Here is a 16,388-nt window from a genome sequence, read left to right on the forward strand (position 1 = left end):
ACTCTCTTCATAGAGTAGAATCTTAAACTCAACTTTCTCTGAGAAACTGACAGGGTAACTTCAATCTGCCTAGACATAGAACATTTTTCTGGGCATATGTGTGTCTCATCTTCTATCATGGGTATGATATCAGTTCACACATGAACTTAATTTCTCCTCATGAACACTTTTTTTTCCATTGAAGCTGGTGCTAACACTGATAATCAAGAGTAAAAAGTCTGGCAGGACATAAGCCTCTCTGTTCATCAATTTTCCTGACCTTTCAACTCTAGCCTCTCTATAATCTTCTGTCTTGTGTCTTAAGTGCCTGCAGGAGGAGAAAGAGCTTTGAAATTACTTAGGCATCTGATTCATGATGTCTGGGGTTTGTGATGTTATGTGACATTTTCACCTGCCTGTCCACTTTTCCCCTTTGGTTTCACAAGTTCTATTGCAATGTTATATTCTAGAACAGGAGTGGCAAACTTTTTCTGTTAGGACCAGAAAAAAAATATGTAGTCATTGTAAGCAAGCTATACTATCTCTTTCACAACTACTCAACTCTGCCACTGTAGTACAAAAACAGCCATAGATAACATGTAAATGAATAAGCAGGCCATTGTTCCAATAAAAATTTATGGACACCAAAACTTGAATTTCATAGTTTTGTTGTAATATTCTCAAGTTTTTCAACCTTTAAAAAATGTAAAAATCACTCTTATAGGCCAAATAATAGGCAGTGTGCCAGATTTGGCCCATGGGTTGCTTGCCAACCCCTGTTCTGGAATCCTAACTTTAAGTTTATAAGACTGTCTTCATACATAAAATGTGTGTATTTCATCCAATTAGCACAAACTGAGGGGGATTTTATTTCACTAGTTCTGCTGGGACACTTAACCCCAATTGTTTTCCCGTAGACTTCTCATAAAGATCTCATTTGTGTATCCATTAATTCACTAAGTGATTTCCTGATGTCCAGCTCTGTATAGATAACAAAATTCTGTACATTCATAGGTTTCAGGTAAATGTGAGCAGGTATGAGGTGGGACTATCTCAGATTGAAAGTGGGCTGTGTTTCCTCACACATCTTATAGTCTGCTATACCGAGGAGGAGGTTTCCTGGGAGAGAACTACCTGTAAGGAAAGATCTAGACAGACAATGTTTTTCCATGAAACAAAACAGGGAGAGGGGATTTGTCCACTCTTTTGTAGAGTAGAGCAAGGGTTCAATCCACTGGAAATTCCAGAGAAATTGGTGGGACTTTCTCACTTTGAGGATTTCTGAACATCTGCATTGGTAGGAGCCAGTGTAGGGAGCAAAACCTAGCAGACAGATTAATACCCAGGGGAGATGATGAGAACAGAGCACAGCAGCAGAGGAATGAAAGTACCTACTCCTTAGCCCACTGGACTTGTGAATATAGGGAAGACCTCACCTTGGAAATTTCCTCTAATAACAGAAGGGAATATCTAAAGTGTTGGGTCATGCATGTCAGTAAGAACAAGAACTTGGGAGAAAGCTCACAACCTCATTATCTTATCTGGTCCATACAACAAGCCTGGGAGGTGATTGTCTTCATCTTACTGATAAATATTATGATCTTCAAAGAGATGTGTCTCTTACATTTCTAAAAAGAGATCCCAGAGGCAAGTTAAAATTGAGATTCTGTCACAAGTGTTTAGTAAGTGCTCACATTGCTTTTACAAGGTGGTCACATTGCTTTTTATCAGTAATACGTGTTCCATTTAGAAAAATAACAAATTATGGGTAAGCAAGAATAAACTCCCTCTTAATTCTACCACAGAGATAAACACTATTTACTATATATGTGTCTGTAGATATATGACTGTTTAGGTTCATATTTAAGATTTAAAGTAAAAAAGAATGCAGAGAATGCTTTTTAAAACTGTTTTATTAACTTCACAATATATAATGAGCATCTTTCCATGCAATAGGTAAAACTCCCCTGCTGACAGAAACTTACAAACTGGGTCAAAAACAACATTCAGTTAGAAGCTGGTAATAGGAGACCCACAAGAAATAGGTAACATCAAAACGTTTACGACAAAGGTACACCACAAATGTGTAAGTTTAGGAAGCAGGGGTCTCCCTATTAACTTCAGGGAAACCATCAGGATTCAGGGCATAAGGCAAAACTCATCGTGATGGTCATGGTGAGGGGGATCAGTGCTGACTGCCCGCAGACTATGACTCAACTGCTTTTCCCTCAGCTTTTCCATCAGCTGTCTCATCTCCTCCCCAATCCTTTCCATATTCTCCTCTCTCATCCTTGCCTGTGGCTCTCCAAGCCTATGCATTATGTCCCATCTATACTGCAGGATGGGCTGCCTAACGCGGAACCGCCTACGATTTCCTCTAGGCACACAGTATTCACCAGCATCCAAAGGGAGGGCCAAGGGCTCCCCTTTATTAACAATTTGCTCCTTTTCATCTTTTTCATCATTTTCCTGGTTGACATTTTCCACGCTGAGATTGTTTAACGCTCGTTCCTCTTTGGACTCCATTACTCCTAGGAGACAGACAGAAAATGGATTCAATTCTTGGTGAACTGATCAGCACCGAGGACAGAGGCCCGACTACCCACCTTTCAAAATTCAGAGCCCTGGATTTCAAAGGCCTTTTTTAAATTTCATTTTTTTTCCACAAGAGAGGCCTCGTGTACCCTCGGGGTGGGGCAGGGGAGCCAGTCTGTGCCCTTCTCTCCCGCAAAGCCCACCATCTTCTCTGCAGATCCATCTCCAGGCCTCTGCAGGCACCAAAATGGAGGACGAAGAAGGGGTGGGGGTGGGGGATTGCGAAGTGTGGTGGTGAAGGCACGGATTGGGGTCTCAGACTGGGCTTTCCTCATGTTCTGACCCCCTCCCCACCCCCGTCCCTCGCACCGACCTGGGCCTATCCTTGCAGTCTCCTCCTCCCAATTCTCGACGTGAGGTGCGTCGCCGCAACACTTGGCCCCGCAACCCTGCAGACGGCCGGGGTGGGAAGAGTGGGGGCTGCTGCAGCGGAACGCTAGCGAGGACCTGCCGCCACCCGGCCCCTTCCCCACGCCGGGCCCGGGCCCTCCTAGCCGCTCTCGCCCCCCGCCTCAGCCGCCCAGCCCCCAAGCTGACGACCATTTTCTGCATCAAGAAGGGCGAAGCAGGGGTGTTGGAAAAGCTTGCGCTGGTGACGGAGACAGGTGCTTCCGAAGGGTCGTAGCCTCAGGATCGTCGGCTCCCGCGGGGCCGGGCACCCCTCCGCTCACGCAAGGCTCGCGGTCCCGGGGCGGGGCCCCGGGGCTGCATCGTGGACCGGCTGCGTCTCCGCGCGGCTCCCCGGGGGTGGGGCATCCGCAGGCCGGGGCCGCTCCCCCCCACCAACCCCAGGGACCCCCTCCGGGTCCCTTATCTGCTCCCCCTCCGCTTCCTATTTTCGGGGCCGTACCTGGCCCGCACGTCCTCAGGGCCACCGGGAACAGGTACCACTGCCGAGAAGGGAGGGAGCGACGGCGGCTCTGACGCCACAGCGAGGTAAGACTCAGTGTTAGCCGATCACGTGTGGCTGTTGTCATCGCCAGCGGCTCCGCCCCCGTCCCACGCCCCCTCCTGCAGCCCGGAGTCAGGTGGTGCTTTCGGGCCCGCCCCTATCCTCACCGGGAGTCCCTTTTAACATCCCCAGCCTGGGCCCTGCCACTCTTCCTTCCCTGTATATTCTTGAGACTTCCCCTGCCTGCCCAGGAAGGACGGAAGGTATCTTCTCAGGGAGCTGTTGGCCATTCCCACTTCTCTGGGGACTTGCCTCTCTCTGCCCTTGGCTCCCAGGATTCACCTCCTTCTGCCTGTCTACCTCCTTCTGTCCTCTCTCCTACCAATATTCTCTGTTTTCCCTCCACTAAAATGAGTGGAAGAGGTGTATCAGGAAAGGAGCACAAGAGAGTAGGCTTTTCTCATTCTTAATACCTTTCTGTATTATTTCTTTTGTATGAAACAAAAAATTAATATACTTCTTCAAAAAGGAAAAAAAGTTATTTTTACTTGAAAGACGGGATTAAAGTTGGGCAAAATATCCCAACCACCTGTCCTGTTAAATCATTATATAAATATAGACTCTACACGCAGCTGCTTTTTTAGAACTTGGAAAAGGACAGGGCAGCTGATGGCTCCCCTTTTGAGGGGCCCCTGGACACATGAGGCCCTTCTATGAAATGAGCTAGTGAGTTGTAGTGCTACAGAGCCTTGTTGGGTTTTCATAACTAAAAGGAAAAAATGGCCTTTTTCACAAATTTCTGGTTCGAACGATAAGTATGTCTTTATTTAAAGATCAAATAATCATGTATTTAGGAAATCCAGAGACATCTACGGTAAACCTACTATAGGAGTAAGAATTGATTTTAGGAAGGTTGCAGCTACAAGATAAATATTACAAACGTACTCATAAATTTATTTGAAAATGCAAAGGACCTAGAATAGACAAATAATTTTTAAAAAATATCCTACAAATCTTGAGGGTTACATTATATTATTTCAAGACTTAAGGTGTAATAATAAAGTTAGTGTAGTAGTAAACATAGACCTGTAGGTCAATAGAACAGAATAGAGTCCAGAAATAGACCCATACCTATGTTGTTAATTAGTTTTTGACAAAGATGTCAAAGTAATTCGGTATGGAAAGTATAGTCTTTTAAACAAATGGTGCTGAAATAACAGAATTCTTAAAGGAAAAAAGGAGCCTTGCCTTTTATTTATGCTATACACAAATTAATTCAAAATGGATCATAGGCCTAAATGTAAAAGCTCAAATTAGAAAACTTCTAGAATAAAACATAGAGAAAAACTTTACAATCTTTGAGAAAACAATTCCTTAGGACACAAAAAGAACAGATCACAAAAGAAAAAAATAAGAAATTGGATTTATCCAAATTAAAAACTTCTACCATTTAAAACACATGGTTAAGAAAATGAAGTGAGAAGCTGGGAGTAAATATTCACAATATGTGTATCTGAGAATGGTTTTGAATTCAGAGCTTATATAAAGAACTTCGAAAACATAAAATAAGAAGGCAAATAATGCAGTAAAAATGATCAAAAGATTTGAATAAACATTTCAGAAAACTACATACACAAATTACCAATGAGCTCATGAAAAGATGCTCAACCTCATTAACTATCAGGGAAATGTAAAATAAAGCCAGGATGAAAAACCACTGCACACCCATTATAATTGCTGAACTTAAAGTCTGACAGTCCCAAGCACTTTTGAAAATACTAAACAGCAGAAACTCTCATTGATTGTTGGTGAGAAGTTCAACCACTCTTGAGACTTGGTGGCAGTTTCTTGAAAAGTTAGACTTACCGTATGTCCTAGAAATTCCACTTTTTGGAATTTTCCCAACAGAATTTAAAACATATTTTCTCAAAAATATTTGCATAGGAATGTTCATAGAAATTTCCTTTATGATAGCCCCAAAGTTGATAAAAATCTAAATGTCCAACAAGTGAACTGATAAACAAATTGTGATGTATTCATACATTTTAATGCTGCTAAGCAATAAAAAAGTGACAAGCTACTGATACAAACAATAACATAGATGAATCTCAAAAAAATGAAAAAAATTTGTATCTATAAAGATACCAGCCACAATTGAGTGTTTTCTGCATGATTGCATTTATATAAGTTCTAAAACAGGCAAAACTAATCTGTACTGATATAAGTTGAATCAAATCAATTTTTGCCTGGCTTGAAAGTTGAGGTTTTTGTGATTGCAAAGAGGCATAATGGAACTCTCTCAGCTGAGGAAAACATTCTGTATCTTAATGGGGTAGTGACTCCATTGACAAATACATTTGTTGAAATCATTGAACTATACAGTTAAAAGGTGTGTATCTTATTGTAGGTAAAATATAGCCCAATAAGTTTTGCTAAAAATCAAATATATAGGAATAAATCTAATTAAATACTTTCAAGACCTCTACACTGAAAATTATAAAATAGTTTCAAGAACATTAAAGAATAACTAAGTGTAGGGATTACCATGATCATGGATGAAAACACTCAATATTTTAAGGATGTCAATTATACCCAAATTCATCTATAAATTCAGTGCAATCCATATGAAAATCTCAACAGGTCACTTTTTGTTGATGAGCAGATTGCAAATATGTGTATGAAAATACAAAGAGCCAGGCCAGGTGTGGTGGCTCACGCCTGTAATCCCAGCACTTTGGGAGGCCGAGGTGGGCGGATCACGAGGTCAGGAGATCCAGACCATCCTGGCTAACACGGTGAAACCCTGGCTGTACTAAAAATACAAAAATTAGCTGGGCGCGATGGCAGGCTCCTATAATCCCAGTTATTTGGGGGGCTGAGGCAGGAGAATCGCTTGAACCTGGGCAGCAGAGGTTGCAGTGAGCGGAGATCGCGCCACTGCACTCCAGCCTGGGTGACAGAGTGAGACTGTTTAAAATAAAAAGAAAAAGAAAATACAAAGAGCCAAATATAGCTAAGACAGCCTTTTAGATGAAGAAAGCTCCAAAACGTCCACTACTAGATATCAAAATTTAATACAATTATATAAGTATGATATTGTCTCAAAGATTAAAATGTGTCTGTGTTTGTGTGTGCGTGTCTATCTTATATGGACCTGTGAAACATACCTACCTATACAGTCACCTAATTTATGATAAAGATGACAGTTCAATGAAGCGGGGGAAAGCATTTTTCTTTTCAAAAGTGGTTTTGAAAAGATTAGTTGGATATCCATATGGGGAAAAGATGTATATTGATTCCACCTTACATAATACGTTAAAAAAAAAAAAAAAAAAAAAACCTCAGTGGATTGCAGACCCAAATGGGAAAGGTAAAAATGTAATCCTAATGTAAAAAAACTCAGGGGATCACCTTCATGACTTTGGAGTAAGCAGTTTTCTTAAACAGGACACAAAAACCACTAAGCATGAAGGAAAAAGATCATAGATTGCACTTTATTCATATTAAAAACAAACAAACAAACAAAAAAACTTCTAGGCCTGGCGCGGTGTCTCATGCCTGTAATCCCAGCACTTTGGGAGGCCGAGGCGGGTAGATCACCTGAGGTCAAGAGTTCAACACCAGCCTGGCCAACATGTGAAACCCTGTCTTTACAAAAATACAAAAAAATTAGACAGGCATGATGGCGGATGCCTGTAATCCCAGCTACTCGGAAGGCTGAGGCAGGATAATCGCTTGAACCCAGAAAGCGGAGGTTGCAATGAGCCGAGCTTGTGCCACTGAACCCCAGCCTGGGCGACAGAGCGAGACTCTGTCTCAAAAAAGAAAAAAAAATTGTTTATCATACAACACCATTAAAAGAATGAGAAAGCAACCTGCAAACTGGGAGAAGATATTTGCAACAAATATGTCTAACAAATGACTCATGTCCATAATGCATTATATAAAGAACTCTTAAAAATAAGTAAGAAAAGGAAAGATAATACAATGGAAAAATGGGAAAATATCTTTAAAAACAACACTTCACAAAACAGAACATTTAATACAATAAATGTTCAATAATTTTTGAAAAGATGTTCAACTTCATTACTTTTTAAGAGAAATGCAAATTAAAGCCAAAATGTGATGTCACTGAACACCGCCCAGACTGTCTAAAATAATAAAGACAGAAAGCACCAAGTATTTTACAAGAATGTGGTACACCTAGAACTGGTACTACTGATTTGGAAAACTGGCAGAATATAGTCAAAATCAACATATGTATACTCTAAGACTGAACAATTTTGCTCTAGATATCCGTATACTAATAATGTGTTCACTGGTCTACCAAACAGCATTTACACATATATCTGTAATAGCATTTTAAAAATTGCCAACAATTATCAAATACCCAAATATTTTTTATCAGGGAAATGTATAAATAAATTATGTATTTACACAGTGGAATATTATTCAACAATGAAAATGTACAAATTGCAACTACAAGCAATATAGATAGACCTCACAAGCATAATGTTAATATAAAGAAGTCAGAGAGAAGAAAAGAGTATTTAATGTATAACTCCATTTATATGAGTTTAAACACAGGCAAAACTAATCTGTGATGTTAGAATTCTTGGTAGTAGCAGTCTTTAGTAAACACTGGAATGAGGATTTTACAGTGTTGGTAATGTTCTATTTTTCTTTGTTGTTTTGTTTTAAATGCTGGTTCAATGGTTTTACTTTGTGAAACTTCATTGAGCTATAAATTTCTAATTTGGGCACATTTACATATGTATTTATACTTTATTGACTAAATGCAAAACAAATAGATATTCTTCTTGTCATAGTAAATTGTTAAATCTAAAACAATTTTCACACTATAGCTGGGAAGGTAATTTGGTACATTCTTTACAGAAGGCAATTTGACAGTAATTATTAGAAATTTTAGAAATATTCGTACAATTTGACATAGTTATTTCACTATTTACATTCTATTCTACAAAAAATATCTAAATGTGTGAAAAGGTTTATACTTAAAGATATTCATGGTAGTAAAACAAATATAACAGTAAAACAATGGGAAAAACAAAATATGCCAATATTGATTATTTGGCTTAAATAAGTTATTACATATTCATATCAAGTTCCATAAAAAGATAAAAATATGCTATAAAGAGATATTTAGTGATAAAGAAAACTTTTCATTATTTATACTTTAAATAATAGCAAATTAGATTAGAAACAGCATGATCAATGGGATTCTAATATTTATACATACATATGTATAAACATGGAATGTAATAGATAAAATATAATCATTCCTTATTTCTGAATATACTTACGTAATAGGATATTAAAACAATTTCTATACATAAAACCACCAGAAACAAAAATATAAGTAAATACAAACTAGGAAAAATGTGCAGAACATATATCATAAATTCATTTTAACCTCATTTTTCCATGTCAGAAAAACGTGGTGATCAATTTCTATCACTTCTTTCCCAAGTGTACTTACGATACAGGATAAGCTACTATAATGTAGAGGCCCCAAACATACAATGGTTCAAACAAGAGAGAATTTCTTCTCTCAAACAAAAGTGTAGTTTTCTCACACAAAATAGTCCAGAGATAGAAAGGGAGTTTGGGGGCCGGGCGCGGTGGCTCATGCCTGTAATCCCAGCACTTTGGCAGGCCGAGGTGGGCAGATCACGAGGTCAGGAGATCAAGACCGGCTAACATGGTGAAATGCCGTCTCTACCAAAAATACAAAAAATTAGCCCGGCGTGGTGGTGGGCGCCTATAGTCCCAGCTACTCGGGAGTCTGAGGCAGGAGAATGGCGTTAACCCGGGAGGCAGAGCTTGTAGTGAGCCGAGATCGCACCACTGCACTCCAGCCTGAGCGACAGAGTGAGACTCCAAAAAAAAAAAAAGAAAGAAAGAAAGGGAGTTTGGCAAGTGGATTTGTCTACTATATGAGGTTAGGTGCCTTCTATTTTGTTGCTCTACCATCTCCTAGAGTGTTGATCTTGTAGTTCTTCTGAGTTTTAGAACGCAGGAGGGAGGAAAGAGGAAGTAGAAAGCAAACAATTCTCTTTTGAAGAAATGACACAGAAGTTGTACACTCCACATCTACTCACATTCCATTGCAAAGAATTTGGACAAGTAGACATACTTGGTTTCAAAGGATGCTGGGAAATGTTAGTTTCTAGTTGAGTGATCAAGAGTTTTTCTAGGCGAGGTGGCTCAAGCCTGTAATCCCAGTACTTTGGGAGGCTGAGGCCAGGAGTTTGAGACTAGCCTAGGCAACATAGCAGGATGTTGTCTCTACAAAAAATTAGCCAGGTGTAGTGGCGCGCGCCTGTTGACCCAGCTACTAGGGCGACTGGGGTGGGAGAATCGCCTGAGCCTAGGTGGTCGAGGCTGCAGTGAGCCATGAGCATGCCACTGCACTCCAGCCTGGGTGATAGAGGGATATCCTCTCTCAAACAGAAACAAACAAAGCCAAGAGCTTTCTAAAACTTTGGGGAGCAAAGTCCTATTACCTAAAGGAAGGTGGAATACCTTGTCTCTGGGGACAATTAGTGCTCTTGGCTAAAAAGAGTGATGCAATAAGGTTACAATCAGCAACCAAACTTTGGCAAAGTTGATAATCTGGAATACATCCACACAAAACTCAATATAGTGTAAAACATAAGGTTTTTCTCTATTTTTATCTAAGAATCAGTATAGTATAAAGCCACCCTGATCAACCATATTCACTATAACTTTGTTGTAGTTAAATTTTATAAGTATCCTTGATTATGGATATCTAGGAATGGATTTGTGGGCTCAAGGTAGATGTACATTTTTAATGTATTTGTCCAAGTTCTATACAGAAAGATTGAAAAATTCAGATTTCATGACTTGAAAATAAGCGAGAAAGGCCTTACGAGAGTGCAGAACACAGATTTTCTGACTTCATGTCATAAACTGCTTGCAGTGAACCACTTTCAGACAATAGACATCATCCATAGACACTTCTAAAGAAGGAGAAAGTGGACTTCAATCCACAAGCAGCATGAAACAGGCCAAGGCAACTTGCGCCTGGGTCCCTTCAGACAGGTCTCCTTCCTTCTTCCCATCCTAATTCTACACCCTGCCCATCCTCTGAGACTCAGGTCAAAGTACTTTTCCTCCTTGAGGCTCTTTCTATTTGGGGCCAATCTGGCATTGCCTTCCCCTAGAACCTATTGGCCTGACAGTTACCCCCTCCCTTTAGTCCTTTCTCCATATGGCCTCATATGAAGGGGTATTCAGCCCACCCAGAGAGAGTAGATTTCTCACCAGTGTAGACCCTTGCTCTGAGACCCCGCCCTTTACATCCAAAGTACACGGGGCAGTTCTGGGCATCTGGGGAGCCTCCAAAATAACTATTGACTCATCAGTGAACAAAGGGAAGGAGGTTGAATGAAGAAGATGGGAGAAAACATAGGGATGTATTGAGACAGTCCTCATTCTAAAACTGGATTAATTCCCAGGCTTGGCACTAACCAGCTATGTAACCTTGGATATTTTACTTAAACCTCTCTGAAAGAGAGGCTTGGATATCTTACCTAAAACACTCTGAAGGAGAGGGGGCAACAATGGAGGGAGAAACACCAGAGAATGGGCTGCCCTAATAGTTCATATGTAAGATGATAAGGGCCTAAACCAGGAGAGTGACAGATTCAGCCATCAGAGTGAAGAAAGACAGGGACTTGTTGCTTAGGGAAGGGGTAAAAATCAAACAAGGCTCTGAGATTTCAAGACAGAGTGACCAGAAAAACTAATATGACTGGTAGGATTAATTTATATTAAGAGCGTTTTGGGTTTTACATTATTTTGGGTTTAATATCCTTTCATTCTCTCGCTCAAAGATGACTGTGAATTAGCAACAAGGGACTGAAAAGTAAAGTTAGCACCCATACACTTGTAGTTACCAAATTGTATCATCCGGACAAAGGCAAACTCTTTATTGTAGTCAACATTTAAAGCTCTGTATGAGTTTGTGTGTGTCTTAATTAAAAATCTATATATGTACCTATGTATCCATGTATGTATGTATACATATGTATATGTGTGTACATATGTAGTTTTAAAATTAAGTCTTTGGTGTTTATAGAAACTGCACTGCAAGAAGTGTGAGGGGGGAACTCATTAGCTGGTTGCTGGAGGCCACCACACTACATTTTCTTAAGCACATTACAACTACAGGCTTTCCTTCGACAGCATTAAACATCAATGGCTGATAAATACCAAAAACAGCATTTATTTCTTCGTGAAAGAAAACAATACAGCTTATTAATCCAAAGCGATCATATCCAAGTCTAATAAAGCCCCTGAATATGATTGCCAATTTTTAGGAAAGAGGATCAGGTTGGACTATACCATTAGTAGACAGCAAAATCCAGTGTTGTGGGAAACTGTACAAGTCAAATAGCCCAGGTTATTCCACAAATAATTTGTAAGGAAAAGCAAGAGAATGACAGAAAATCTGTAGATTAATACTTTAAATAACCATAAAAAATTTAAAATGAGCAAGACTAAACTCTAAACTGTAGTGTCCAGCTATGCAATGCACACTTGGGAGATAAAACCACAGAGAAACCAAAGAAAGTGATTACTATAAACATCAAAATAGTAGTTGCTTTTGCAGAAAAGGGAAGAGGTACATGGAAGAGCTTCTGAGGTGGCTGGGAAAATTTCATCTTTTTATCTGAGTGATGGTAACAAGAGTGTTCACCTTATACTATTTCACTAACCTACACATTTTTTAACACAATTACTTCCTTATTTTTTAGTTTGTAATTTTGTGGGTACATAGTAGGTGTATATATTTATGAGTTATATGAGATATTTTGATGAAGACATGCAAAATGAAATAATCACATCAGGGAAAATAGGGTATCCATCACCTCAATCATTTATCCTTTGTGTTTCAAACAACCCAATTATATTCTTTTATTTATTTTAAAATGAACAATCAAATCATTTTTTACTATAGTTTTATTCTTTCTATTTTTCTGTACCCTTTAACTATCCTCCTTTCCCACCCCCCACCCCCGAATACCCTTCCCAGCCTCTGGTAATCAACCTTCTATTCTCTATCTCTATGAGTTCAATTGTTTTAATTTTTAGCTCCCACAAAAGAGAGAGAACATGCAATATTTGACTTTCTGTGCTTGGCTTATTTCACTTAACATAATGACCTCCAGTTCCATCCATGTTGTTGAAATGAGAGGATTTTATTCTTTTTATGGCTGAATAGTACTCCATTGTGTATACGTACACTTTCTTTATCCACTCATCTGTTGATTGACACTTAGGTTATTTCCAAATCTTGACTATTGGTGAACAGTGCTGCAACAAACATGGGAATACAGATATCTCTTTGATATACTGATTTCCTTTCTTTTGGGTACATACCCAGCAGAGGAATTGTTGCATTATATGGTAGCTCAATTTTTAGTTTTTTTGAGGAACCTCCAAAGTGTTCTCCATAGTGGTTGTACTAATTTACATTCCTATCAATGGTGAATGAGGGTTTCCTTTTCTCTACATCCTTGCTACCATTTGGTATTGCCTGTCTTTTGGATGAAAGCCATTTTAGCTGGGGTAAGATTGTATCTCATTGTACTTTCGATTTGCATTTCTCTGATGATCAATGATGTTGAGCACCTTTCAATACACCTGTTTGCTATTTGTATGTCTTCTTTTGAGAAATGTCTATTTAAATGTTTTGCCCATTTTTAAATCAGATTATTAGATTTTTTTCCTTTAGAGTTCTTTGAGCTCCTTATGTAGTCTGGTTATTAATCCCTTGTCAGATGGGTAATTTGCAAATATTTTTTCCCATTCAGTGGGTTGTCTCTTCACTTTGTTGATTGTTTCCTTTGCTGTGTAGAAGCTTTTTAATTTGATATGATCCCATTTGTCCATTTTTCCTTTGGCTGTCTGTGCTTGTGGGGTATTACTCAAGAAATCTTTGCCCAGACCAATGTCCTGGAGAGTTTTCCAGAGGTTTTCACATTGAAGTTTCATAATTTGAGGTCTTAGATTTCAGTTTTTAATCCATTTTTATTTGATTTTTGTATATGGTGAGAGATAGGAGTCTAGTTTAATTCCTCTACAGATGGATATCCAGTTTTCCCAGAACCATTTATTGAACAGATCATCTTTGCCCCAATGTAAGCTCTTGGGACCTTTGTCGAAAATGAGTTCACTGTAGGTCTGTGGATTTGTTTTTGGGTTCTCTCTTCTATTTCATTGATCTATGTGTCTGTTTTTATGCCGGTACCACGCTGTTTTGGCTAGTATAGCTCTGTAGTAAAGTTTGAAGTCAGGTAATGTGATTCCTCGTGTTTTGTTCTTTTTGCTCAGGATATGGTTGGCTATTCGGGGTCTTTTGTGGTTCCATATAAATTTTAGGATTGTTATTTCTATTTATGTGAAGAATGTCACTGGTATTTTGGTAAGGATTGCATTGAATCTGTAGATTGCTTTGGGTAATATGGACATTTTAACAATATTGAATTTTTGGTGTCCTCTTCAATTTCTTTCATCAGTGTTTTATAGTTTTCATTATAGAGATGTTGTACTCCTTTGGTTAAGTTTATTCCTAGGCATTTTATTTTATGTGTGGCTCTTGTAAATGGGATTACTTTTTTGTATTTTTTTTTCAGATTGTTCCCTGTTGGCATACAGAAATGCTACAGATTTTTGTGTGTTGATTTTTTATCCTGCAACTTTACTGAGTTTGTTTATCAGCTCTAATAGTTTTCTTGTGGAGTCTTCAGGTTTTTCCAAATATAAGATCATATCATCTGCAAACAAGGATAACTTGACTTCTTCCTGTGCAATTTGGATGCCCTTTATTTGTTTCTCTTGTCTGATTGCTGTAGCTAGAACTTCCAGTGCTATGTTGAATAACAGTGCTGAAAGTGGACGTGGCATCCTTGTCTTGTTCCAGTTCTTACAGGAAAGGGTTTCAGTTTTTCCCCATTCAGTAGGATACTAGCTGTAGGTCTGTTGTATATGGCTTTTATTATGTTGAGGTGTGCTCCTTCTATACCCAGTTTTTTGTAGGGCTTTTAACATGAAGGGATGTTGAATTTTATTAAACGCTTTTTCAGCATCAATTGAAATGATCACATGGTTTTTGTGTTTCATTCTGTTAATATGATGTATCATAATGATTGATTTGTGTATGTGGAACCATTTTTGCACCCCTGGGATAAATCCCACTTGGACATGATGAATGGATCTTTTTAATGTATTGTTGAACATGGTTTGCTAGTATTTTGTTAAAGTTTATTTGTATCAATATTCATCAAAGATATTGGCTTGTAGTTTTCTTTTTTTTTTTTTTCTGATGTGTCTTTTGTCTGGTTTTGATACCAAGGTAACACTGACTTTGTAGAATGAGTTTGGAAGTAGTCCCCCCTCTAGTTTTGGAATAGTTTCCGTAGGATTTGTATGATGAGGTTTCACCATTATTGGCCAGGCTGGTCTCGAACTCCTGACCTCAAGTGATCTGCCTGCCTCAGCCTCCCAAAGTGCTGGAATTACAGGTGTGAGCAACCACGCCCGGCCCTCCTGCTTGGATTTTAACTGTGATTGCATTTAATCTGAAGATCACTTGGGAAAGGAGAACTGACATCTTAACAATATGGTATTAAGTCTCCTCAAAAATATCCATAAATAATGATATATTTCTACATTCATTTGTTTTATTCTATTTACTTTGGGTTTAATATCCTTTTATTCTCTAGCTTTTGTACATAAAAATTTAGATAATCGATGTTAGACCTCTCTTTTTTTCTAATATAAGCATTTAAAATTACAAATTTCTCCCTAAGCACCATTTTAACAGCACCTCCAAAATTTGATATGCTATCGTTGAGTTTGAAATATTTCTATTTTGTCTGTAATTTATTTATTTAATCTATGGGTTATTTACAATATTTGTGGCTTTTTCTAGATATTTAATGTTTGGTATTCAGAGAACACGCTCTGTAAGTCCTATTCAAGTGAGTCCAGATAGCATGAAAGCGCACTGTGGTTACAGAAGAAAAAAGCTTTCATGATTAACTTGAATTTAAAACGTTAAGCTAACAAAATAAGTTATCTTTTCCTATTTGTTCCTTTGAAGTGGTAAGCCCTACTATTGGCTGAAACATTATTCTGGATGTTTCTGTGAGGGTGCTTTCTGGATGAGATTAACATTTAAATTTGTGGACTTTGAGTAAAGCAGATTGCTCTGTATAATGTGGGCAGGCCTCATCCAATCAGTTGAAGGCCTTAATAGAACTAAAGACTGACCTCCCCTGAGCAAGAGGGGATTCTGCTGGCAAACAGCCTTCAGACTGGCACTGCAACATCAACACTCCTTGGGTCTGCAGCCTGCCTGCCTACCCTGCAGATTTTGGGCTTGTCAGTCTCCATAATTGCATGATTCCATTCTATGAGCCTACGCACACGCACACACACACACACACACCCTATTGCTTTTATTTCTCTGCAGAACCTTGACTAATTCAGACATTTAGTTGTGAAAACCATAGACAAGAGAGCCCCTCTGCCCGCTTCCCCTAATACTCCAAATGGCTTCAGTGGCCACCTTTTAAAAATATTTGTTTTAAATATTCATATTTTAAAAATTGTAAACATCGCATTTCAAATTGTGTCAGTATCCTGCACACTTTGAGTTACCCGTGGGTACTGACTCATTCAGCATCTATTTTCTTTTCTTTTTTTTTTTTTTTCTGAGACGGAGTTTCACTCTCGTCGCCCAGGCTGGAGTGCAATGGCGTGATCTCGGCTCACTGCAACCTCCGCCTCCCAGGTTCAAGCGATTCTCCTGCCTCAGCCTCCCTAGTAGCTGGGATTACAGGCATGTGCCACCACGCCCAGCTAATTT

The 16,388-nt window shown here is 38.9% G+C and overlaps 1 protein-coding gene across 1 annotated transcript; it reads right to left on the minus strand.

Annotated features, from left to right (window-relative positions):
- Positions 1–1,876: 1,876 nt before the first annotated feature.
- On the minus strand, positions 1,877–3,561 carry BEX2 (brain expressed X-linked 2). The gene is made up of 3 exons (XM_054472905.2): positions 3,425–3,561; positions 2,888–2,963; positions 1,877–2,510 (listed from the first exon to the last, which is right to left on the minus strand). Exon 3 carries the CDS (start codon positions 2,503–2,505, stop codon positions 2,119–2,121), a length of 387 nt encoding a protein of 128 aa, XP_054328880.1. The 5' UTR covers positions 2,506–2,510; positions 2,888–2,963; positions 3,425–3,561; the 3' UTR covers positions 1,877–2,118.
- Positions 3,562–16,388: the final 12,827 nt, after the last annotated feature.

The sequence above is a fragment of the Pongo pygmaeus genome, chromosome X, assembly GCF_028885625.2.
Source record: "Pongo pygmaeus isolate AG05252 chromosome X, NHGRI_mPonPyg2-v2.0_pri, whole genome shotgun sequence".
NCBI lineage: Eukaryota > Metazoa > Chordata > Mammalia > Primates > Hominidae > Pongo > Pongo pygmaeus.

Excerpts from the sequence above, each read along its gene's own strand:
- BEX2 (XM_054472905.2), bottom strand. The coding sequence starts at position 2,505 with ATGGAGTCCAAAGAGGAACGAGCGTTAAACAATCTCAGCGTGGAAAAT.